At 47.5% G+C, this 26,205-nt stretch overlaps 2 protein-coding genes across 2 annotated transcripts; both read left to right on the forward strand.

Annotated features, from left to right (window-relative positions):
• Positions 1-208: 208 nt before the first annotated feature.
• LOC115085941 (gastrula zinc finger protein XlCGF7.1-like) lies at positions 209-23,149 on the forward strand. The gene is made up of 3 exons (XM_029592494.1): positions 209-339; positions 6,144-6,263; positions 22,399-23,149. The coding sequence occupies exon 3, from the start codon at positions 22,425-22,427 to the stop codon at positions 22,938-22,940; it is 516 nt and encodes a 171-aa protein (XP_029448354.1). The 5' UTR covers positions 209-339; positions 6,144-6,263; positions 22,399-22,424; the 3' UTR covers positions 22,941-23,149.
• Positions 23,150-24,372: 1,223 nt separating this feature from the next.
• LOC115083194 (gastrula zinc finger protein XlCGF8.2DB-like) lies at positions 24,373-25,851 on the forward strand. The gene has a single exon (XM_029587001.1). The coding sequence runs from the start codon at positions 24,373-24,375 to the stop codon at positions 25,048-25,050; it is 678 nt and encodes a 225-aa protein (XP_029442861.1). The 3' UTR covers positions 25,051-25,851.
• The last annotated feature ends 354 nt before the right edge of the window (positions 25,852-26,205 follow it).

Below are 26,205 nucleotides of genomic sequence, written 5' to 3' on the forward strand. Positions count from 1 at the left end.
TTTTTACCCATTCGCGGGTTGCTTTTAATTGGGCTAGTTTTTCTGCCAATCGCGGTTTTTTGGGCTTGTTGGGCGGGACTTATGCTCTGAATCATGTTACAGTGATTGGCTGTTGCGATGAAGCCTGTCCATAGCAGGCGCACCCTATCCCTATATTGCAGCAATAAGCCAATCAGCGCAGGAGCTGCAAGCCTTGTTGATGCACACGTCAGGAGCACATTTTGTGGGCAGAGCCAGCCAGCACGGCACAGCATCGCACGTGGGCGAAACGGGAAGGCCAGCAGCGCAGCGTTGGAGCGCAACAGCAAAGGAATCTTCAGACTGTGCAGCTACAGCCAGGTATCAGGAGGGGAGGAATGAGTATGTTGGGAGGGGGGAATGAGTATGTGAGGGCCAGAGATGTGCTCAGAGGGGGGAATCAGTGTGTGCGGTGTCAGAGATGCGCTCGGAGGGGTTAGGGAGGGGGGGAATGAGTATGTGAGAGCCAGAGATGTGCTCGGAGGGGGCTGGGGAGAGGGGAATGAGAGTGTGGAGGCCAGAGATGTGCTCGGAGGGGGCTGGGGAGAGGGGAATGAGAGTGTGGGGGCCAGAGATGTGCTCGGAGGGGGCTGGGGAGAGGGGAATGAGAGTGTGGGGGCCAGAGATGTGCTCGGAGGGGGGGTGGGGAGAGGGGAATGAGAGTGTGGGGGCCAGAGATGTGCTCGGAGGGGGGTGGGGAGAGGGGAATGAGAGTGTGGGGGCCAGAGATGTGCTCGGAGGGGGGTGGGGAGAGGGGAATGAGAGTGTGGGGGCCAGAGATGTGCTCGGAGGGGGGTGGGGAGAGGGGAATGAGAGTGTGGGGGCCAGAGATGTGCTCGGAGGGGGGTGGGGAGAGGGGAATGAGAGTGTGGGGGCCAGAGATGTGCTCGGAGGGGGTGGGGAGAGGGGAATGAGAGTGTGGGGGCCAGAGATGTGCTCGGAGGGGGGTGGGGAGAGGGGAATGAGAGTGTGGGGGCCAGAGATGTGCTCGGAGGGGGGGTGGGGAGAGGGGAATGAGAGTGTGGGGGCCAGAGATGTGCTCGGAGGGGGGTGAAGAGAGGAGAATGAGAGTGTGGAGGCCAGAGATGTGCTCGGAGGGGGGTGAAGAGAGGGGAATGAGAGTGTGGAGGCCAGAGATGTGCTCGGAGGGGGGTGAAGAGAGGGGAATGAGAGTGTGGGGGCCAGAGATGTGCTCGGAGGGGGGGTGAAGAGAGGGGAATGAGAGTGTGGGGGCCAGAGATGTGCTCGGAGGGGGGTGAAGAGAGGGGAATGAGAGTGTGGGGGCCAGAGATGTGCTCGGAGGGGGGTGAAGAGAGGGGAATGAGAGTGTGGAGGCCAGAGATGTGCTCGGAGGGGGATGAAGAGAGGGGAATGAGAGTGTGGAGGCCAGAGATGTGCTCGGAGGGGTTAGGGAGGGGGGAATGAGTGTGAGGGCCAGAGATGTGCTCGGAGGGGTGAATGAGAGTATGGGGGCCAGAGATGTGCTCAGAGGGGGGAATGAGAGTATGGGGGCCAGAGATGTGCTCAGAGGGGTGAATGAGAGTATGGGGGCCAGAGATGTGCTCAGAGGGGTGAATGAGAGTATGGGGGCCAGAGATGTGCTCAGAGGGGTGAATGAGAGTATGGGGGCCAGAGATGTGCTCGGAGGGGGGAATCAGTATGTGTGGGGGCCAGAGATGTGCTCGGAGGGGGGAATCAGTATGTGTGGGGGCCAGAGATGTGCTCGGAGGGGGGAATCAGTATGTGTGGGGGCCAGAGATGTGCTCGGAGGGGGGTGGGGAGAGGGAAATGAATATGCGAGGGCGTTAAATGCTATAAAAAATAAAAAGTTTCAATCTCATGTGTTTTGGGCTTTTTTTTTTTGGAGAAAAGTGCATGTTCTTTCATGAAAACCTGGCAACACTGGCTCTGGCTGCCCTTCTGTGTGTGATGCCACCAGTCTGTGCCGACAACGTAAAGCTCTGCCCTCCCCTGTGTGATATCATCAGTCTGTACTTAATATAAAGTTTCACCCCCCTCTCCTCTGCTTTGATGTCATCAGTATGCATCCAGCAGGAAGAAAAGCTGCTGGGTGCTGGAGACAGACGGAGTGACACGAAAAGTTTTTTTTTTTAAATTTTCAGCTTTTAACAACTGGAAGCTAGAAATTGCCAACGTCAAATCTCAGTTTCTGCTCTTCTCTCCCCTTTTTCCTGCCTCTGTAAAAGCCCCCTCCCCCCCCCCCAAGCTGCACTGCAAGAGGCAAATACTCAGCTCTTCCCCAGCTAGAAAAAGTTCCCCCAATTAATTTCTAATCCTCAAAGCAGCAAAAGCAGAGAGGAAAATGCCTGCAGGAGCTTCTGCTCAGGTAGGAGATTGCCCCCCAACTTTCTGCTTTCTCTATACAAACACTGCTGCAGCTTTCTAACCTGTGACAGTGCAGAGTCAGTCCTGATTTTGAGGACCCTGGGGTGCAGAAAAGGCACTTGAGTGTAAGGAGAATGATCAGGAGTCCCCCAAAGTAATATTCTGTGTCCCAGGTTTTGCTCTGGGACTGTGTGTTATGTGATTGAATTATATAAACCCAGAAAATTCTCCCTCAGACCTAATGAATCCCAGCACGGAGAGGACTCCTGATGGATGAGATTGTATCTTTCCAATGAGAATACATTTACAGGGGCTATTGCTGGCTAGCAGCCATCCCTTGCCCTCCATGGGATCTCTGACTTTGTCAACACCAGATTAATAAAAAGCCTGCCTTCATCTGGGTCGACACCAAAGGGCAAAGCCCTTGGTCAGCTGTGTGATGTGACCCAGAGGTGTTTACCTGTATTGGCTTTTTATTCCTTTTTTTATGGTGAGCACAGATTTTATTGATTTTGCTCCTGGTTATAATTGATGCTTTTGTTAAGTCTCTGATTCATATATTTGTCTGTTGTGGGTAAGACAACTACCGGTGTAAACGCATACAGCTTAGCCTCTTCCAAATTACCTTGAGCTGATCATTATTTTCTGCTGTTTAAGGTGTCTTTGAAATCTGTTGAGCAGGTACTTCATGCCTCAGGCGTAAAGAAAATTTACGCAGAGGTTCTGTTGACTTAAAAGAGTTTGTTTCCTCTACGCAGAATGATCCACTGGCAGCTTATAAGAGGGTGGAAACACTGACTGATCTGTTTAATTCCAATTCCTTATCGTCCATGCCAGAGCATTCCAGACAAGTAGGCTAGTTCCTCCTTCCAGCAGATGAAGACAGATCTGACCTCATTCCTCCTATAAAGGTCCTGGTGCTGTCTTCAGCTCTTCAGTATTTGTCTGTCCCCGGCAGATGGGGTGGATGTGTTTAACTGGTTCTGCAGCTATGAGCAGGCCACTCCTGAGAAGGCTTTAGGACCAGTGGAGTGTAAGTAGGTTTAGGGGTGCAGGGACTTGTCTGCTGCGGGACACTGCCAGCTGTCCTCCCACCTTACCTCACCATCCTAAGTCAGGGAAAAGACAACGTGTATTCTCCTCAGAAACAGACTTTTATTTATCAGATTTGGCAGGATACAGCATTTAGAAAATAACAACAATTCCTGTCTCTAACGTCCTGGCCACTAGGCACCAGTTTTCCCTAAAGAAATTTCTGTATCATGGATGGTAACAGACCTGCCATAAACCTTAGCCTGCCTAACATATTAATTTATGGCTAACTTACTTACCCCTGGTACAGCTTCAGGTGATCTCCCCTGTTTACCTCTGAAGCAGGCTCCAGCTGGAGAGTGTGGGCAGGCGAGGAGATGGTTCTGGCAGAGCTTCCAGCTGTGATCCGGGAAGGAGGCTAGCCTCTGGCTCTGGTACTTGCCGGGCTGTCTGGGATTTGCTCTCGCCCTTCACTGTCTCTGACTCCATGTCACTCTCTGCACCTGAGCAGGGTGTCTCCCCTCCCCGGTCTCCTGCCCTGGTCTCTTGTTAAGAAGATAAGAAATTCTCTAGAAGTAAAGGCTAGACTGTTGGATCACTGGGGGGTAGGGTAATTGTGATCGTCTTTTAAGATCACAATTGGTATAGGAAAGCAAATTATCCAAGGACCCCCCCCCCCCATGATAGAAAGTCTGAATCTCCACTTAAATGGTCCTTTTCCCCCCCCCCCCCCCCCTGTAGTCTGAACCCAGACTGCTATATATAATGGCTTCTTGGTATAAAATTTGGAGGTTATATGGCACAATTCAACTCAATCCGCAGCACCACAAGTGTTTTCTGTGGTTACAGTCTCTATACCAGGGCAAGGGAAACATCCACGCTCCAGGACTTGGGGAAGTGGAATTCCCAGGTAGGCAGGGTATCCCTTTACTTGGGCAGGAAAACTCCTTCCAAAAAATCTGTTAAAATACTGTCTCAGCACAGCGTGAAGACTCCTGATTGGGGGGGGGTCCTTGATGCTCTCGGTCAGCTCTTTACTCACCCTTAGTTTGATCTTTCCTCAGGTCCTTGTTATTTGCGGCTCTCCCTCCTCCAATAACAGAAAGGAAGGGGCAGCCAAAAAAAAAAAAATCTTCCTCCCGGATCTCATCAAAATAGGTGTCGCGGCGTTAACGCCATGACCATGTGCGAAACGAATTGTAACGCACGGCGCGAATGCAAATTTTTGGGAGGGGCGGGACCGGGGGAGGAGTTTGGGCGGTATTTAGTTAAACGAGGGGCAATATCGCACCGTGCGATAGCGTAACACATGCCATCACACAGTGGTACAGGGGTTATGAAGTACAGCAAAGTTCCAGGGGGGGAGGGTAGGGGCAGAGAAGGAGAAGAGCAAAGGGGGGGGGAGGGGCACGGGAGGAGGGGAGGGCAGGTAGTGGAGATTCTTAGAAAGGTCCATTTAGGAGAAGTCTACGTATTGTAATAAAGGTAATACAAGTAATAAAGGTAAACAAGAAAAGAAGCCTCGTTTACGTTAACAAAGAGTGACCTTATTCTGGAGAAAAACATCTAATTGAGAGGGGTCAAAGGAAACACAATTGACACTTTGATGCCTTAACACAATGTGACTGGGGTTTTAGAAAGCCTTTGACAGCGTAGGAGGCGGTATCCTAGTGCTGCTCGATAAAACAGTTTAAAAGACGCGCGATCGAATGGTCAGTTTTCAGAATGGAGAATGGTTGTTTGTGGAATTACCATGGGGGGATCTGTGCTGTTTTCCTGCTCGCTCCTGTCGAAGTTAAAGGGAACAACCGCGAGTGGGGGGTGGGGGGATCAGATTTGGAGGTGATGCAAAATTATTCAGAATAATTATTCAAAGCAATTAACGCAGCGGCAGGTTGCAAGGGTCTGCAGAAAGACCTTGAGAGGCCAGGAGAACGAGCATCTGAATGACAGATGAAATGTAATGAGGAAAAGCACCAAGTAATTCACATAGGAAACAAAAAAAACCCCACCAATCCCAACTTCCGGTAGTATGGGTTTCATACAAGGAGTTAGCACCCAAGAAAAGGAGCTGGGTGTCCTTGTGCGCAATCCATTGAGATCCTCAGCTCATAAATAGGATGTCGGTGTGCATTCTGATGTGCCTGGAGTTACACAGTCTCAGACGTCCTCCCCCATCCCTCCTGCTCCTTGAGACAAGTAAAAAAAAATAAAAGTACATGTAAGGTCCTTCTGCCCCCAGATCCCTCCCAATCTACCCCCTCCCCTGGAGCCCAGCCCAAAACCTACTTGGACTCACTGGGGTCTAGTTGGGGCACAAGTGATGCCCACTGGCTCTTGCCCCACCAGTGGACCCGTGACACTCCTTTTGCCTTCCTGCTGTTCTTCTGAGGTCAGTCTGAGCATGCTCGGCCTGTTCCCCCTGCACTATTCCAGTCGTATTCCTTATCCCTCACGTCATCCGTCGGGGATAATGAAGCTCATGCGCGTTGAAATGAATCTGATCATGTTTTTTTCACTTTTCATAGTGAGAGCTAGCCTGAAGAGATGAATAAAAAGGGGTTTCCGCATAAGTCTTTTCTGAGAGGTGCGGGGCCTCAAAACTCTTCCCCTTAGTGAAGGTTTGAATCTTTTCGTTCCCTGGAGTGGTTGAAGTTCTTCATGCTGGAAATGTTTCTGAGTCCTGAATGTGGGGGAATCACACCCGGAGTGATTATAGGAAATCTAATGCGGTGTTCTTATCCCAGGAACAGACTCTCCGACTGTCAGCCCTGATATCATATCCCGCCTTGAACGAGGGGAAGAGCCGTGCGTCAGGGATGAGCCGGGATCAGAGGAAAGAGGAACTGGGAGAAGCAGCTGCTTAGGTGAGTGCAGTAATGAGAGGGACCGGGGTAAAACCGCTGAGAGGAACAGCACTTCCTGCTCCCTCGGCCTCTTCCCCCCCTCCTCTGGCTTCATTCTGAAGTTGAACACTCACATCTCCAATAGAGGAGGAGGCAGATGCTACATGGAAAGCTGCATGAGACGCCTGCCTCCTACTGGACAGGAGGGAGGGCTACATACAAAGTAATCGTCGAAGGGGAGTGGAGGGGAAGAATACGATCGTCCCCGCCATCACTGCCGCCGCTTCCATCAGCACCTCTAAATCTGTCCTTTTTCAAGGTCCCCAGAGCCGAGCATGCCACGTTCTCCCTTTTACTGGTCTTTCTAAAGTCGGCGCCTCTGAGCAGACTACTGTCACTCGTCATCCCCCTTTCAGCACTTAAAGGGGCAGCACCCCCAGCAAACGTAAATGGCTTACCTGATAGGGAGGGGAGTGACAAAAAGTTGAGGGAGGTAGTTCATGATGGTCATGAGAGGGAAGAGGGGCAGAGAGAGCCATTTTAAAGAGCAGCAAGAAACAGCGGAATAATTAAATTGTTTTTACCAGAGCATGCTTGACAAATGACCTTCTTGGGATGGCTGGAAATATTTCAGGTCCGACAGATGTACTTTGTAAACATTCCATCTCATTTAAAAGAATGAAAAGAAAATGGAAGAACAGTTTGAAGAGGACCATTCCGACTCTATTATGGGCCACACCAGTTTCTCCTTTGACAAGCAGGGCTGAATCAGCCGTGACACGTGGAGTAACATCATCCATCGGCACCGAAGGAAACCTCTCTCTAACTCAGTGAAGTGTTAGTACCGAGCACGTGTGGAAGTTCCCACACTTGTGCTGCCTTGTAAGCCCCTCTGTCTTTCACTCCACACTCCCGCTCAGGTGCGGACCATCTGTCTCTCATTCTTCTTTGATTTCTGCCTTTGGCAGTAAGTTATCTACTTTTTATATTTTTCCTCGCTGCCTTGGCAGCCCCTCAACAGCACTTTTCAGCGCTACAAGAAAAAAGTTTACAAGAGTGAAGTTTGCACAATCTCTGGTTGTAAGAAGGCCACTCCCAGGGGCACCAAGGATTGTTGTGTGCCCTCAAGATGTCTTATCACCAGTAGCCATATCTTCTGTTAGAACCTCCTGGGTCCCAATCACGATTCTGCAATCTGTCGTGCCTGTGGTCAGAGGTCTCCTTGAGTTCAGCAGACCTGGGCCTTGAAGGATGGCGAAGCTCCACAGGTCCGTGCAGAGGCAGAGCCTTTCATTATCCTGGAGCGCGGGGGTCCTCTTCTGGCGCCCTCCGTGCTGACTTGAACAAAGGCTCCTTGAGTAGGTCTCCCCACCATAGTGCCGGACTCTGGAACTAACGTAGCCCTGGGGTCAAGCAAGGTGCAGAAGTGCCGAGGGCCAGAGCCGGGCCACTCCGTGTCGCGATCCCAATCCTCATCGCCTCCTTGAAGGCTCATCAGCGAAAAAGAAGTGCCAGATAGCAGCAGGAACGCAGGAGTCACCAGTGCCATTAGTGTGAGATCCATTAGTGCAGAGGCCCTCGGCTCCATTGATGCTTTTGGCACCATCTATGCCATAAAGGCTTAGTACAGCCCTGACTGACATAGGGAGGACTTAGAGAAGATTCCTGTCAGGATCCCTCGTCCTTCCTGGCGCTAAAGATGCCTTTATCTCTCTCACCTCTCCTTCGCAGATCCTAGGCCTGCCAGGGCCCTATCGGTGTTGGCCGCACAAAGCAAATATCCTGGGTCCATCCCACTCTCTGCTATGTGATGCTTCTGGTCTCCATGCAGATATCCCGAGAGGACATTGCTGGCTAGAGCCCTGTGTGGGTATCGCAAGATGATTCTGTATTGGTATCAAGAGGAGGATGTCTCTTCTCCAGCTTCAGCCCAGAGGACACAGCAGAGAGTGGACCACATCCGGTGAAGGATTTTTATACCTCTTTGGTCACCGGTGACAAAGTTGGGCACCCTGCATAGAATATGACATTTGTTCCCATGCGGGGAGTCTCACAATCTTCCACACTCTGGAAAATCCTTGCGGTAACTGAAGTGGAGGAAGTCAGCTCATCTCAGTGGGGAGGGGGCAAATCATTCCCCTTTGTGGAGGAATCTAGCTAGCCCACAGAAGATGAAGCGTGGAGCACGGCTGACTTGGACCTGCCCTAGGAGGTTTCCCCTCTGAGACAGCTGAGGTCTCTGCTTCGATTGCCATCTTCGTCTGGCTCATGGATTGACATCCCCCTGCCTCTCAGCTTCGAGGAAGGTTCTATAGGGATTCCCTCTGACCCTTTACCTGATCTGCCAGAGCATTCGTCCCCACCAGAAGATCTCTCATACTCCAGATTTCTTTACAAGCTGGGTAGAGTCGTAGGAGTTAATGTCAGGAGGGACACCTATGTACTTAAGATTCTGGAAACCCCACCTGTTGGACTCTATGCCATCGCTAACATACAGCACCACCACCACCAAACTGATCCAGCCTACCATTGCAATATAATTAGTATCCTGGTATAGCACTGACCCAAGGATAACTTATCTCTTTGTAAAAAAAATGATTTGACAGATCTTGCTCTTAAAAATCTCTTAGTGGAACAGATTCATCATAATTACAAAAATTGTCCAGTTGGTACATTTTCTTTGAAAATGTTGTGAATATGCATTTTGAAATTGGGAAAAATTATTGTGATCTGTTGATTTTATGTAAATAATCTCAAAGGCCATAGGTTTCTTATATTATAGTAAATCCCAAAAAAAGATATTTTCTGACAGCTTGCATGCATAGTGAATGTTAAATTTACATTTTTCTTAGCTTTCAGATAGGTGGATCCACACCAGTGGGTTATGCACCTCTACCAGCAGATGGAGACAGAGCAAAGCTGACGTCACGGTATATACACCCCTGCAGTGACATCAGCCAGCCAGTATTCTCCGTCTCCAGCAGATGGTGGAGGTGCATCAACCAACTGAGGATTGCGCAAAAAGATTTTTTTTTTTTTTTTAATTATTTCTTTATTGAATTTTCATTTAAAACTTTTAAACAAAATTTCAAATAAGTAATACAGATAATTAAAACTTATCCATATCATTATTAAACAATATAAAATGAAAAACCTTTATCTCCATTACATTACCTATATACTGGGAGAGATCAAACCATATATTAAATTATACAATATTCATTTTAAGATAGGAGAGAGAGACATGAAAATTCTATTTCTGACCTTCTAAACTATTTCCTCCATCTACATCTTTATCTGAAATAAAAGTCTCCAAATGTAATGGGTCTATAAAACTGTATTTCTTTCCTCTAAGAGAAATAATACAGATAGCTGGATATTTCAGAAAGAAAGTTGCCCCTAGGGCTACTACTTTACTCTTTAAAGACAAAAAATGTCTCCTTTTGGCCTGAGTGGCCCTTGAGACATCCGGGAACATCAGAATCTTTTGTCCACAAAAGGACATATCCCTGTGTTTGAGGAAATCCCCAAACACTCTATCTTTATCCGATTCCAATAACATAGAGACAAATAAGGTAGCTCTCTTTTGTATTATATCGATTGACTCCTGAGACCCCAATCGAAGATGTTCCTAAATTTCCTTCCTCTTGCCCTCTAACTTTCCTAGAAAAGTAGAAAGCTTTGGAGAAAACTGGCAACTCTGTCTCTGAATATTGAAGAATTTCTTTAAAATATTTTTTCAACATTTCTGCAGGAGATAGGAGTCTGGTTTGGGGAAAGTTAATTATTCGTAAATTCTTATATTGCACCAAATTCTCAATATTCTCTAACTCTTTACGAGTAAAGAGACTATCTTTAATTTGGGCAACTCCAGTATTTTCTAATTTAATTTTTGTTGTTACCTTAACCATATTATCCTTTAAACCAGCTACTTCCTTTCCTTGTTCTTCTATTTGTTGTTTATTCACATTCACAATTCCTAACAATGACTCATTCATTCGCGAGACATTATTATTTACTGTTGTCATCAATTTCCATATATCATTTAGGGTTATATTCTCAGGGGGGTTCACTGGCCATATCTCAGACCTATTCAGTCCCCCTGGCAATACTCCTTCCAACATTTTTACACCACTTATCTGATTCTCTGGTGGAGTTTCACAGTCCCCATGTTTCAATGGGCTGCTCGTTCCCAGCTGCAGAAAATCATCTGGAATTGATGGCTTAGGTTGTGGTGGAAATGCAGGTCCTTCACCGGGACTTAGAGACGCAGAAAACTGGTCCCCCCCCTCGTCCTCTCTTGGTGAATCGGTCAGCCTTACAACGTGGCTGTCCATAGGTCCCCTTGGTGTTATTGGTGACAATGGAATAGATTTTATTTTCCTTTTCCTCCCCATCAAAACTTGAGGAGTACTCGGGAATATTCCAATTTAACAATCAGACATAAAGAGAGCACCTTCTCCCGCCTTCTCCGGACTGAGCCGGACAAAGTCGCGCGCCCCTTGGGTGGTGCGCGGCTTAGGCGGCGCGCCGGTGACGGCGGGGCGCCGTCTGCAAGTTAAATTTATGCAGCAGACGCTGATTACTGACGTCACTCGTGCGTCTCTCCCGGGTCTCCCCGCTCACCAGCTTTTCCCTCCGGGTTGCTTCTCACTCCGGGTTCAATGGTGCGGGAGTTGTTCCCTCCGTTTCAAGGCACAGTAAGTCAGTAAGATGTTCTCTTTCTGTCGGGGGCGTCTCTCTCTCCTACTCACGCTCTCCGACTTCCCCGGGTCTGCAGCTTCAATTTATGCAGCAGACGCCGATTACTGACGTCACTCGTGCGTCTCTCCCGGGTCTCCCCGCTCACCAGCTTTTCCCTCCGGGTTGCTTCTCACTCCGGGTTCAATGGTGCGGGAGTTGTTCCCTCCGTTTCAAGGCACAGTAAGTCAGTAAGATGTTCTCTTTCTGTCAGGGGCGTCTCTCTCTCCTACTCACGCTCTCCGACTTCCCCGGGTCTGCAGCTTCAATTTATGCAGCAGACGCCGATTACTGACGTCACTCGTGCGTCTCTCCCGGGTCTCCCCGCTCACCAGCTTTTCCCTCCGGGTTGCTTCTCACTCCGGGTTCAATGGTGCGGGAGTTGTTCCCTCCGTTTCAAGGCACAGTAAGTCAGTAAGATGTTCTCTTTCTGTCGGGGGCGTCTCTCTCTCCTACTCACGCTCTCCCTCTTACTCACGCTCTCCCGCGCAAAAAGATTTTTGAAGGAGAAAAGAAGGAATTTTACTGCCCCGCTCTCCTGTGGTGATACCTTATGGTCCCTCCTTCGGTCGAGTTTTCCTGAGCTGATATTTTTGGATCTCTCCCTTAGATGAATGCCTTGGTCTGGTAGCTGGTTTTCTGCCAGCGTGGACTTAGCTATGTAAAAAAAAAAAAAACAGCTGAAAGGCAAGCAGGTGCAGGAAGCCGAGTGCGGCGGTGAAAGCCTTTGTCCTCTCCCCCTGCAGACGGAGACCGACTCTGTACTCGACCGGTCGGGCTGAGCTCAGGTAACGAGTAATTGAAAAAAAAAAAAAAAAGAGTGGGAAGGGAGAGTTAAATTTAGGAATTCCTCATCATTTTGGTCTCCATGCTCGGCTCACCGATCCAACGTCCATCCTGCCTCCAGGTGAGCTTGGGGACTTGGGCAGTTTGGCGGGTTGAGCAGCCTTCTGGGCTAGGCTCCGCTCTCAAGCTTGGCCAGTTTTGATGCATGGTAGCCTGTGGCGGCATTCACATGCTTTTCTCTGCGTCTAAGACTGCCCTCTTCAGGTACGTCGGTTTGCACCCAGCTGTGCATTTAGTTCTGCATCTAGTTGGGCGCTCATTGGGCACACAGCGAAGCCTACCTGGGCGCTTAGTTGTGCACATAAAAGCTCCTAGGTGGACACACACTTGTGCGCTTAAAGGCACTCAGGCAGGCACTCAGTTGGGTGCAGACACTCAGGTGAGTGCTCAGGTTGGGTGCAGACACTCAGGTGAGTGCTCAGGTTGGGTGCAGACACTCAGGTGAGTGCTCAGGTTGGGCACCTACCTGAACAGTGCATTAGGCACCTAATGTTTGCGGGCCTATTCTTTTTCTATCAGCGCCTATTGCGAGCACAGCTGGGTGTACGATTATCAGAGGCCTGTTGAAGCGTACTGACAACCTTTTGGTGCTGATACCTAAGAAGCCTAGGCACCTTCCCTTTGTGCTGCTTGTCATATTCGGGCATCTCAGCCTGGGGTTCCTCTAACTTTTGTCAGCAGTGTTTGGAGGCTCAGGGAGAATTGTCTCCCTCTGATTCTGCTAAGCCCAGTCCTTCCCAGCATGATGCGGGAATGGGGGAAAAAAGGGCTTCCGGCGGTTTCACCTGAATTTGGAGCTCCGTAACTGGTTCGGCAGCGGGGGAAGATAGTTCAGAGGGCTCAGGACCAACGCCCCCCTGGTTTTGGCATGGATCCCTCTGCTTTTTCAAGGGCTGCAGTCCTTTCTTCAGGCCCAGTCCATGGCCCCGGCCAATCTTTAACAGTTCAGGATAGCAGGCTGCGGATTGCCACGTGCCTGGTGCTGCGGGTGAGTGTTGGGAGTACGCTAGACCTGCTGTGGTTCATGCCAGTAGGGGACCCGGATGACACGGATGATGAAGCCGATCCTGACCTCCTGGAGGATGGGGGAAATTCCTCCCGGATTGGAGCCATATGGAAATATGTTGCATCTCTTTCATGGAGATGAGTTACCAGCTCTTATTTCCAAGACATTGAAGATGCTGGAAACACTGGGGTCTGAATCCGTATCTGAGCCAAAGGAAAATCCCATTTTTATTTCTTTGCGTAAAGCCTCATGCTTCTTCCCTATTATGGAGGCCTTTCAAGAATTGATTGATCTTGAGTGGGGTACCCCGGAAGCTAATTTTAAAGGGGGAAGAGCTTTGGAAGGGCTGTATCCCCCTGGATCCAGCTGTGAGAGAGCAATGGCGCTTTACGAAAGTGGATGTGCTTGTGGGTGCCGTCACCAAGCGGATGACTATCCCGTCAAAGGGGGAGCGGCATTGAAAGATGCACAAGATAGGAAAATTAAGGCTATCCTTAAGCAGGCTTGAGGCAATGGCAATGAACTTACAGATAGCTTCTTGTTGCTCCCTGGTGGCTCGCTCTTGCTTGCTCCTCTCTCAGGAAGTGATGGAGCTGGTGTGAATCTGCTGGTAGTGGTGCATAACCCACTGGTGTGGATCCACCTATTTTCATTAAAGGAAAGAAAATTATCAGGTAAATAGTCATTTCTCCTTTACTGTTAAGCCACAACAAAACTGATTAAGTTCTTCCAAATTCTGTAAGTCAGAAAGCGGGTGTGTTATCTGGATAATTCAAACCAGTCCCCAGCTGGTGATGTGTTCCACTGAATATCTTTATCCAGCTACCTGGATAAAGATATTCAGATACCTTAGACTGCACTCCAGCACAAACAATATTCAGTTACATTGGAGTTATCCAGATAACTTATTTAGGTAAGTTAAGCCCACATGGAAGGTATCGGGAGGGAAGGGGTAGGGAGAGGAGCCCTTGAGGGTACACTTTGGAACAGATTAGACAGGACCCAGGAATAGTTTGGGAAGGGAAGATCAGCCCCCTGCACTTTTATTTTTAGAATTATGCAGTGGACCCTTAGCCCGAGAGGGTGCAGACTCTGCCCAGTAGGGAAGAGATTTTGGAGATTGGGCAGTGGAACAAAGATAGGGTACCAGGCTTGCAATTCTTTTTTTTTTTTTTTTTTCTCTTTTTCAGGCCTGCAGTTTGTTGCCACTTAACCAGCTATATTCTTTTGCATGTAAGCAGTTAAGGCTAAAGTTATCCGATTAACTATAGCCAAATAACTTTTATATCTTGCCAGTGATATTCAAATAAATATCTGGTTAGGTTGAAAGATATCTCACTGAATATCCCCCATTAACTTTAATGGGGGATATTCAGTGAGACATTTATCCCACTGAATATCCTAGATAACGTATCCAGCTAAATTTAGCCAGTTTTTGACTGTTGCCCTCATTGTATTTATGTAACAATATGTAACAGTTTCATGGTTTTGAATGTATATATGAAATAGTAGAGCTAGAGGGATTCAAGATTGCTGCCCTATGGTGAATTGGGTGTGATGTTCGTTCTTCTTAAATTTGGATTTTCCTGCCTTTAGCCTTTCTTACCTATGGGACCAAAAGGAGGGGAAAGTCCAGCACCTTCCCTGCGGCCAGGTCAGCCCCTTCTTTTTTGGGGTCGATGGATGCCCACATCGTTCGAGCCATGACTCTAATGGGGGAGACGCCGTTGGAGAGTACAGGAGGAGAAATTGAGCTCCCATCTCTCCCAGGCTCAGAAACATCTTTGAGCCCAGCTCTCAGAATGCTGCCAAGATACTAGAGCTGGAGGCAGGAACTGGGTGCACAATGTTCTAAGCAGGAAGGACCCCACTGAGTAATCTATAACATAGCCCAGTCAATAGACAGTTGGTGGAGTCTGAGCCAGGGTAGACCGAGAACGACAGAGTTAACTGTCTTGGGTAGTACATAGAACTTGAAATTTTCTTGATGTTAACCAATCCACATGATGATAGGTAAGGTGACCATGGTCTCACACATCCAGGCAGGGATTTGCCACCAACAGAAGAAATAGTATGAGGTGTGGTCAAGGTGGTAACAAGCCAGCCATACTGGCATAGCAGTGACTTCTGAATAAAATTGCCCCCTGCTTCAGAGTTAAGTAAGGCTTCGGTCTTAATGGAGTGTTCCCCAAAGGCGAAAGACATCGGTATCACCATTTGTGGAGAGGGAGCCAGGAGCCTTAATACCATCTTCCCGACTATTCTGCCACTCTGAGGATTTCCTGGTTTCTCAGGGTAGTGGCTAGCGAAATGTCCCTGCGCTGCGCAGTAGAGACAGAGGTTATGCAGTGTTCTTCTCAGTTTCTCTTCTTCAGAGAGCCAAGTCCTTCCCGACTGCATGGGTTCTTCTGGGATGACAACCCTGAAAGAGTCTGAGACAGGCTCCAAAGAGTGCAGAAGCTTAGAAGCTATGTGGATGGATTGGTGGGATGCCGCCTTCTCATGAGCTTGTTCCTGAAATTTTAAATCAGCTAGGATGGCCAAGGCACCAAGGGCTTTCAGAAAGGATGGAAGGTCCCAAGCCACTGGTTCATCCTTTATTCTTCCCGTTAATCCCTGCCAGAAGATGGCGATTTGGCTGCCTTCACCCCAACCAAGCTCGAAGGCCAAAGTATAAAATTCCACTGCATACTTGCCCATGGTGTGAGTGCCTTGAAAGATACAAAGTAGTTCCATGGCAGCGGACAAAACACGACCAGGATTTTTAAAAATCAGGTAGAACTGATGTATGACATTATTGAAGTTCTCAAGGAGGGGGGCCGGCTTGTTGCCACAAGGGAGAAGCCCAGGCCAAGGTAGGACCATCCAACAAAGAACGTATATACATCAACTTGACATGATCTGAGGGGAAATGAGCTGCTTGCAGTTCAAAATGCATTTTGTACAAATTAAGGAACTTCCCCTGCATCTTTTGGAATCACCCCCTTATCTGGGAGGTGGTGGCAGCTAAGACCCTAACAGGCACGGGTGGAGGGTTCTGGTGATAGAGCAAGATGTTGAGCCTGCTCAGCATCTAAACACTGAGCAAAACCTTGAAGTCACATGGTCTAGCTGCTGCGGGGCTTGCTGGGTTAGAGCTTGAAGGAGGCCAGCCAAGGAATTCAGATGGTCTTGTTGATGCTGCACTTGAAGCAATGGCCTTGGCTGAGGATGCGTCTGCTGAACTCATGGCCTCACCAGTCTGTCATAAGACGTCAGCCCTTGGACTGAGGTATGGTTGGCACCATCTAGAGGTGAACCCCCAGGCCCACACCAGCAGTAGGCAGACACAGACAAGACGTTGTAGGTTCAATGAAGGGACCAGAACCGGAAGTCAAGCCAAGTCAGAAGGAACAGGGCAGGACAAGAACAAGAAGAGGCAAGGCAGGAAACAGAGGGTCAAGACAAGACACAACCAAGGCTCCGAGGAGAGACAAAACTAGATAGACAGGCTGGACAAGGCAGGCAGGCAGGCCTAGGCAGGAGGACCTGTTGCTGAGATGCTGGCTGGAAGCGCGGCTGGGATTTAAATCCCCAGCCGGCACTGACGTCATCTCCTGATGCCTCTCCTAGGGGAGGGATGCAGAGGAGGTAGACATGGCGGCATCCAGCCATGCTGCTGTCGAGGGTAAGTGAAGCCAAATCTAACACTTCAGTTTGGTAAGATTGACACATTGTACTTTAGAAACTTTATAGGATTCTACTGAAGTTTCAGGCCCATTATCATCTCATATAGTGCCTCTCCAGGAGAAAAATAATTTGGAACAACATGTGCAGATCATTGAGAATAAGTCCACTGAATTAGAACGACAAATTTCACAAATACAGGTTGAGGCTAAGCAAATGAAGTTCATTCGGGACTCTGTTATTGAGGAAAGGGTTTCCATGGAAGGAAAATTGAAGAATTTGGAAAACTTGCAAAAAGCAGAAATTTACGTTTTATTAATTTTCTCGGACTTCAAATGGTTTCCCCTAAAGAGATGTTCCAGAGGTATTTGACAGAAATTTTAAAAGTACCAGAACAAGCAATTCCACCTATTTCTAAGGTATATTACCTGCCTCTGTTTAAGAAAAAAGAAGGGACTCTCCCTGGTCTTGGGAATTTGGCTTCGATTGTGCTTATTGAGGAGAACTTAAATGTGACTCAGTGCTTGCTGTTCCCATACTGAGCTGTTTCTACAGCTTTGTGTTAGAGTATCCCCTGGTGTGACTAGGCTTAGGCAGAGGAAAAGAGACAATTTCTTTTAATGAGACCTAAGATCCAATACTATCAGGCCAATAAAATAAGAGTGCGGGTGAGTGCCCGCTCTCCCAACACGTGCACAGCCACCTCCCCTGGGCACGCGATCCTGTATTTAAATGAGGGGTCGGACTTAAAAGGAGGCGCCAGGAACAATAACGTGCTCCTAGCGCCTCCTTAGCAGCAGAAACCCAGGAGAGGTGGCTGTCAGCGGGGTTTCAGGAAACAGACGCTCAATTTTACAAGCGCCGGCTTTCTGAACCTGCTGACAGCCATGGGTTAAGAAAACGGAAACTGGTAAAATTGAGCATCCGTTTTCCTAACCCGACCAGCTGGCACATTTTAATTTAATTTATTTATTTTAACATTTTTGGTTCCTTCGAATTAATATTGCTAGGATATTAAGTTGGAGGGTGTACAGAAAAGTAGTATTTTCTGCTTTTCTATATATTTCTGAGTGGGGGGTTTTTTTCCCCAGTATCTCGGGTCATAACTAATAGCCTCATCAGCATGTATTTGCATGTAATAAGCGCTATTTGTTTTGGGGGGGTGGGGTTGGAATGCGTATTCGACGCGCTAAACCCCTTACAGTATAACGGGTAGTGGACACGCGTCAAAAATGCCCGTCCTACCGCGCATTTAACAGTGCGCTCAGCTGAATTCACTTTACAGTATCGGCCTGTATGATGGAAAAACCCACGAGGCGAATAATCACATAAACAAAAGTACAATAATTCATCACCAAAGTGAACTGGAAGACTTCAAATGAAAACTTCAGATGACCGTCTTATATGAAGATGCTTTTAACACTCACTATGAAGAGTGTATATGGTCTATTATTTGACTACATCAATACATTATAATCACTGGTCGCCCCAGATATACTTATTTTTTGATTTTTCATATTTGCAAATGAAAAGTAACATCTTGTGGAAAGCAGTTGCTGTTGTAAATGTCTTTGATTCAAAATCCTGCCGCCCAACGCTGCTCCAGTGTTTCGGTAATGCATCCGCTGATGACAGCTTGCTCTAGCAGTGTCTCTCAGCAACTAGGAGCTGTGTTTTTCCTCAAATTTTCATGCAAGTTCTCTATTAGATTTCAAGAGAATTCTTATGTAGTTTTTGAACCTAGCCAGCTGATTAGATGTCTAAATAGTAGGTTAGTTGAGGCTTCTTTATCAGCTATGGTGCCTGTTAGATAACTTTCTAAGTTGAGTTATCACTGAGTAATATGAGGCATAGGGGTTTTTGCCATAGCTGTTAATTCTCTTGTATATTTAAAACAAGCCGTTAAGCCCGTTAAAACGGGCTACATCCCTCTGTCTCTCACCTCCCCCTCATTCTCTCTCCTCACTCTTCACCACCCCCCCTCCCCCACCCACTCCTCTCACTCCCTCCCTCCCTCCCTCCCCCCTCTCCCTCCCACTCAGTCCCCCCTCTCCCTCCCTCCCACTCACTCAGTCCCCCTCTCCCTCCCTCCCTCCCCCTCTCTCTCCCTCCCACTCAGTCCCTCCCTTCACCCGCCTCCATTTCCTCCCGGCGCCGTAAGCGCGACTTCCCACAACTCTCACCCGGCTCCATTAACTCCTCCCGCTCCTGCCGGCAGATCTCGGGGGGGGGGGGGTGTCACTCCCGCGCGCGGCAGTGACCCCCCCCGAGATCTGCCGGCAGATCTGGGGAGAAGAAGTAGCGGCACCGCGCGCGCGCGCGTGTGACACCCCCCCCCCCCCGAGATCTGCCGGCAGGAGCGGGAGGAGAAGCAGCGGCGCCGCGCGCGGCAGTGACCCCCCCCCCCCCCCCCCCCCCGAGATCTGCCGGCAGATCTGGGGAGGAGAAGTAGCGGCACCGCGCGCGCGCGCGGGAGTGACACACCCCCCCCCCCGAGATCTGCCGGCAGGAGCGGGAGGAGAAGCAGCGGCGCCGCGCGCGGCAGTGACCCCCCCCCCCCCCCCCCAAGATCTGCCGGCAGATCTGGGGAGGAGAAGTAGCGGCACCGACACCCCCCCCCCCCCCCCCGAGATCTGCCGGCAGGAGCGGGAGGAGAAGCAGCGGCGCCGCGCGCGGCAGTGACCCCCCCCCCCCGAGATCTGCCGGCAGATCTGGGGAGGAGAAGTAGCGGCACCGCGCATGCGCGGCGCCGCTGCTTCTCCTCCCGCTCCTGCGGCCCCACCGCCATTTTTTTTTCTGACCGACGTCCTTGCCCGCACATGCGCAGTAGAGCTGCGCTCTACTGCGCATTTGCGGGCCGTCAGTCACAGGCCATTTATAAGGTAGATTCTTGGAAGTTGTGATATTGTATCCCCCTCCTTGGAGGACTTTTCATGGAATTAATGTATCTTTTTAGTTTCTTAGTTTACTTTCTGTTTAAGGAAAGTGATGTTCCATTATTGGTTCTGTTTATCTATCAAGAATATTATTGTATTGAGTGTGCTGAAAAATTGCATAAATAATTTTTAAAAATTATATAAAATCGTTTCTAGAGGCAAATAATGAGTGAATACAGATAGAGAAGAACAGTCACTCAACTACTTGAAGCAAGCAGATTACAAATGTTGACTAATTAGACTAAGGCCATCAGAATTCCACCTTAGACTGCACTTATTTGTGTGTCTTATGTCTCACTTGTGGCATACAAATGTAATCATCTGGCCTTATTAGGATCCAATCAGAAAACTATTGAATTTGCAAATAAAAATGAATTGCTAAAAGAAACGGGAGCATTGTATCGTGTTCATCAAGAGCACAAATGTAGCAGTCCAATAAAGAGAGAACTTACCTGAAGGAAGGTGGAGTTTGTTCTCACTGCAGATTTGTGCGGCTGGATTGGCGCACAGTTTGAATCATGCATTTATTTCATTTTACATCTTGATTCACAGGCCATGGCTTGCACATCTGAAATGGTTCAAACTGGTGGATGAGCGATGGTTCTGGTCCCCGCCACTTTTCGTTTGCAAATGGTGCCGTTCTGCCCCGTTCTTGCTAGCGGAAGACGCTGGCGCTTGAACGCTTTCTCTGCAAGGTTGCGCTGCTGCCACTAAATATGTGTCAGCATACAGGTTTGGGTACTATCTGGTTTGTTTCTCAGAGGTGTTTAGTTCATTTGCAGTTACACACAAATTAATATTTAAATTATATTTTTTATAAAAGTATGTCCAATGTTAACAGCTAGCACTGCTCGCGAACGGGTCACCAGCTGACAGTTCCGTCTCCTGCCACTGCTTAGCTTCCAAAATGAAACCATAAGTTCGTGCCTTACAACTGCTGACATAAGCTCAATCCCAGTATAGTCATGTATACTTTATAGCATTTAACAGATGATAATTATATATATATTTTTTTACAGCAGGACACTCGACTCACTAGATCTCACGGCTGCCAACTAAACAGTGATAACAATATTTAGGTTGACAGATAGAGCGTTTGTTTAAACCAGAGAGATGTTCTATACTTTCTAGTAATATAGACAGTTTTCACCTAATCTTTTATTTTTTATCTATGTGTACATCAGCATTGGTGAAATTACTTACCTGATAATTTTGTTTTCCTTAGTGTAGACAGATGGACCAGTGGGTTATGCTCCCCTGCCAGCAGATGGAGACAGAGGAAGCTGACGTCACAGTATATATAGCCCTGCAGTGACCTCAGCCTGCCAGTCTCAGGACAGACCAGCAAAAAACATGATTAAAAACAGATAACCAGAACTGTACTCAACTACCCATAAACACTGAACTCATCTAATTAGTCAGTATTTGTAATCTGTTTGCTTCAACTAGTTGAGTGGTTATTCTACTCTGTAATTGATTGTATATATTTATTTTCAATTGCATTCCTTGTTGTTCAGTTCTTTGCCAACACTCTTATTTGTAATATTCCCTCCTGTCCTATGTTCACTTCTCCAACGTGACTTTCTTACTACTCGCCACAGGGGCGATTTTCAGTGCATCATAAAGTCTGCAGTTAATTCTTTTGATCTCCTTATTTAACAAACCAGCAGATGTTATATTAAAATCAAGTGAACAGTATCGGATAAACATTTGGCAGAAGAGAGACATTTGAGATCCATTAAAAATAACAAAAAAAAAAAAACGCTCAGAGAAGGCTTGCTTACAAGATGTCTGTAATCCCAGGGATTTCTCGTGTATGCAGATTACAGAATAAAGCAGTCATATAGAATTAAGCTCCCACATAAGCCCAGTATCTCATCCATATTTTATTATACATAGCCATGTTCTTCTGGAGACAAGTTGGATTTCTCTCTAATGCAATCTCGTGTAGCTGTGCATACAATGGGAAATGGGAATCTGCAGTTAATTTTTACTCATGGGCTTTCTACCAATATTGAAAATGAAACTATGGGCCCTATAATGAAAAATAAACAGCAGCCTTTGAAAATGCAGTCTATACTAGCCAAGTCTTAACAGGACTAGACTATTGCAATTCTCTACACCTCGGTTTACCAGCTACTTCCCTAGACCTCTACAAATTATCCAGGACTCGGCAGAGTGAGGTCTATGTGGTATTGGTGTTCAGCACATTACTCCTGTACTGTATTCTCTCCTCTCGCTTCCTCTACAGTGGAGAGTAAAATATACGCAGTCCTCGCACTGATTCGTAAAACTCTGAATAGTGGCGATCTCACAGGGCACACCTCCACGTTGCACATCTGCCCTCTGCGGCAGATCATCGCGATCGGCCAGTCAAGGATGCTGGAGGTGCCTTCGGTTCGACATTATCCTGAGTCTCGCCCAGACGACCAAGACTTTTCCGTGGCATTTGTAATACCCTCCTAGATCAGCTTGGTCTGACCGAACGTCCCAAGCCATTCAGGAAATTGCTAAAAATGTAGCTATTTATTTTAACATTTGATTCCAGCTGAGTAGTGAGATAACTTTAGTCTTAGCCCGGTCAGCTCAGTTTCCCGCCTGCATTTTGTTTGGTTTTGGATTTTATTAAGTATATATTTTTATTACATACAGGAAATACATTATAATAAATATGAAATATATACATGATCTTTCCCTCCCCGCCTTGTATGCCCCCTCTTAATGTCTCTAAATGCAGCTAAAATTACTCCCAGTGTGCACTGCTTTTATCCTCATTCAGGAAAGGCAGTTCCCAGAGAGCCAATTTCTGTCCCTAAATTGCTCTTTGTGAACATGTTACACTGACTTCTTCAGCAGACTATCTGAAACAAAAGGAAAAAAACCCACATTTTGTTGTCTTACTGAAACTTGTTAGCTTGTCCTTCTTAAATAATGCCCAGTATTTACTTTTTTTTATATCTAGAAAATGATGATGCCAGAAACAGTAATATGGGGAACCACCACTGCGAGCTCAGTGAGAATCTAGAAGGGAAGATGTTATCAGAAAGATTTGAAGATGCTACTGCTGCTTCCCATTTTGACTGGGGGAAAAAATGCAGGAATCAATGCATCTCAGAAAGGAAGGAAAGAAATTCAACAGGAGGCTCAGCTTTGTGTGAGCAAAGTGCCAGAAATATCACATACACAGAGGAAGAGCAGAGAAACCTGATGACTGAAGAAAGATGTGCATGTGATATGTGTGGGATATTCTTCAAGGATCCTGTAATTCTGAAATCACAGCAGAGATTTCACACCAAAGAAAGACCATCCAGAAGTACAGACTGTGGGAAAACCTTCAGTGAGAAGAGAGAACAGCAACAGCAGAAATCATGCACAAGAGCGACACTTTTTATATGTTCTGAGAATGGGAAAGTTTTAAATAAGAGAAGAAAACTTATGCAATGCCAGAAATTCAACAAGGAAGAGAAACTGTATATAAGTACGGAATACAGGAAAAGATTATAATGTGTCAGGTATAAGAGCCCACTTCCTGCCCCACCTCCTTTGAGGGTTTGGAAGGAGTTGTGGAGAGAGGTAGGTGTTGGAGTTAGTCGGAGAGAGGTGCTATTAGATTTGATTACTGAGTGCGGTGTCCTGTGTAATTTTTGTCATTTGTTTCCCTTTACCTGTGTCTTTTGTAATCTGTGTTGGAGTGCAAGTGTGTCAGTCTACTGTTTGTCTATCTGTGTGGAGGAGGAGGAGGAGTGTGGTGTTGGTGGCGGTGAGGAGGAGGAGGAGTATGGTGTTGGTGGTGGTGGTGAGGAGGAGGAGTGTGGTGTTGGTGGCGGTGAGGAGGAGGATGGAGCGTGAGAGGAGTGGTAGGAGAGGAGAGAAGAGGGGAGTTGAGAGGAGGGGGAGGGGGATGGAGAGGGGGAGGGAGGAGGAGGAAGTGGGACCTAGTGGTAGGGGAATGAGGAGTAGGAGCAGGGACAGGGGTAGTGGGAGAGATAGGCAGGAGGGAAGTGATAGGAGGGAGGGGGAGGGGGATGGGGTGAGGCAGGAGAGAATGGTGGGAAGAGGTAGGGCTAGACAGGCAGGGCAGAGGGGAAGGGAGCAGGAAGTGCAGGGTCAGGTGGGGGGGGAGGAAGGGAGTGGGGAACCTGGGGGGGTGGAGAGAGCATAGGGAGGAGACCCCTCCGGAAGTGGCACCCCAACCAGGCAGCCAGGCCAGGGTCAGGCAGCGTGCCATTCGGTTCAGCGCAGAGGATAATGACCTGCTGATAGAAGGGGGTCCTGCGTCACTATGCGCACCTGTTTGGGAACCTGTCTGTGAGGACCACCAAGGCAGCGAAGGCAGAGATCTGGTCCAGCATAGCTGGGGACATACAGAGGCAGAGTGACATCCGTCGGACCAGGGAGCAGGTGGCCCACCGCTACCGAGACATAAAAGCCCAGCTCAAAATGAAGATCGCAGACAGGAACCAGTACATGAGGGACATAGGAGGAAGGGCCCCATGCCCCACCAGGTTCAGCAACATGGAGCGGCAACTGATGCAGCGTCTGGGACCAGATGTCTTTGAGGGATTGGATCCCCGCCTGGATACTTCCCACCTCGAAGATGGTAAGTTGCCCTCTGGGGGCCCCCCCCCCCCCCGTCCTGTGAAAGGTCGTAACACAATGTTTAGTGCAGGTTTCAGTTTCTGTTACCCATGTGCTCCGCAGAATAGTAGTGGCCCCCCTCCCCCAGTCAGCAAGGGGCAGGCAGCAAGGTGCAAGGCATGCTGCCAACAGCTCACTGTCTCAGTTAGGGCCTGGCCTGTGCACAGGCCAGGCTTCTGGGCCCAGCCCCCCTCCCCCAGTCAGCAAGGGGCAGGCAGCAGGGTGCAAGGCATGCTGGCAACAGCTCACTGTCTCAGTTAAGGCCTGGCCTGTGCCATTTATTTGTACTGAGTGTGGCATGAGTTTCAGGCACAGGACACAGTTCACAAGCCACCAGACTACCCACACAGGACTGAAACCATTTATGTGTGCTGAGTGTGGTAAAGATTTCTGTCATAAGACCAAACTAAAAAAGCACCAGCAAATTCACACAGGACTGAAACCATTTACATGTTCTGAGTGTGGTAAAGGCTTCAGGGAGAAAAGAGGCTTTATAATTCACCAAAGAATTCATACAGAAGTGAAACCTTTCCAGTGTACTGAGTGTGGTGAATGCTTCAGATCAAAACAAATCCTCATAAGCCATCAGATAATTCACACAGGAGTGAAACCTTTTGCATGTATTGAGTGTGGTAAAGGCTTTAATCAGAAGAGCAACCTCACAACCCACCTGACAATTCACACAGGAGTGAAACCTTTTACATGCATTGAGTGTGGTAAAGGCTTTAAACAGAAGATCAACCTCATAACCCACCAGACACTTCACACTGGAGTGAAACCATTTACATGCAGTGAGTGTGGGAAAAGATTCAGTTTGAAGAGCACTTTGATAGGCCATGCAAGAGTTCACACAGGCGTGAAACCCTTTACATGTTCTGAGTGTGGAAAACAATTCCGTCATAATTCCAGTCTCAAAAAGCACCAGAAAATCCACACAGTAGATCAGGAAATCTGGAAAACTGCAAAAATCAGTTGACCAGACAACTAGAATTAACATCACAATGGTTAATAACAGGAAGACTATTTTTTCCTCCATAGGGAGACCCCAGTAAATTCCCAAATATGAATAACCAATAATGTGCCTTTCTACAATCCACAAATTGTTCACTATAACAGAAACAGAATATTTGATCATATATAGAGTTTAATAAAATCATAGCGTTAGAACAGAAGGGAAACAAGTAAGGGGGACATGGAACCAATGATCAGTTGAGGCATAATAAAGCCATATTGACCAGCTGTAAGATAGGTTGAAACCTCAGTATAGTATAGATAAACTAGAAAAAAAATAAAGTGTTTGATAGTATCCCACATTCCTGGATAATAAATTGCCTTGAATCCTGGATTGACTTGAGTATTACCATTTTTATTTATTTATTTATATACTGCCAATACTGAAGACCTAAGCGTTGTACTATAAAACATACATAAAGACCATAGCCAGTTCAAAAAGAACAACTAAACATATTTCATTATAAACAGGCTCAATCAAATGCAAGTTTAAAGAGATAGGCCTGCAAAGATAATTTAAGGGGACATCATACATGACAACAGACTTTCATAGGGATTTGAGTTCCATAAGACTGGAGCTGCAACCAAAAACGCTCTCTCTCTCTCTTGTTTCAATAAGTCTGGCCTAGCAGGTTGTTGGTACATCTAGCAGCCCTCTTTGAGAAGATTGCAGTGCTCAAGATGTGTTGTAAATATGAAGAAGGACATTACCCTATAGGAAAGTAATTTGTGAGCAAGACTTGACACCTTACATAAAATTCTTGCACAGATTGGAAGCCAGTGAAAGTCCTTAAGACGTGGAGAAATATTGCTCATTGAATATCCAGAGATCAATCCAGCTGCTGAATTCTGGAGCATCTGCAAAGCTTTCAAAGCGGAATCTGGGAGCCCAGATATAGTGAGTTGCAGTAGTCCTGTAATGGTAAGATTAACGCCTGGACAGCAGATCAAAACTCTTCCAAAGTAATAAAGGTCTGAGGTCATGCAAAACATGTAGCTTAAAAAAGTATTAATTATGGTTTTAATTTGATCTTTGAAAAGGAAGTCTTGAATCAATCATTACCCCCAGGCTCTTTATACAGGAAGATACAGTCACTCTGCTGATACCACATAAAATATC

The sequence above is a fragment of the Rhinatrema bivittatum genome, chromosome 2 (assembly GCF_901001135.1).
Source record: "Rhinatrema bivittatum chromosome 2, aRhiBiv1.1, whole genome shotgun sequence".
Lineage (NCBI taxonomy): Eukaryota > Metazoa > Chordata > Amphibia > Gymnophiona > Rhinatrematidae > Rhinatrema > Rhinatrema bivittatum.

What these genes read in the sequence shown, in the direction of transcription:
- LOC115085941 (XM_029592494.1), top strand. Translation starts at nt 22,425, where the DNA reads ATGGGGAACCACCACTGCGAGCTCAGTGAGAATCTAGAAGGGAAGATG.
- LOC115083194 (XM_029587001.1), top strand. Translation starts at nt 24,373, where the DNA reads ATGAGTTTCAGGCACAGGACACAGTTCACAAGCCACCAGACTACCCAC.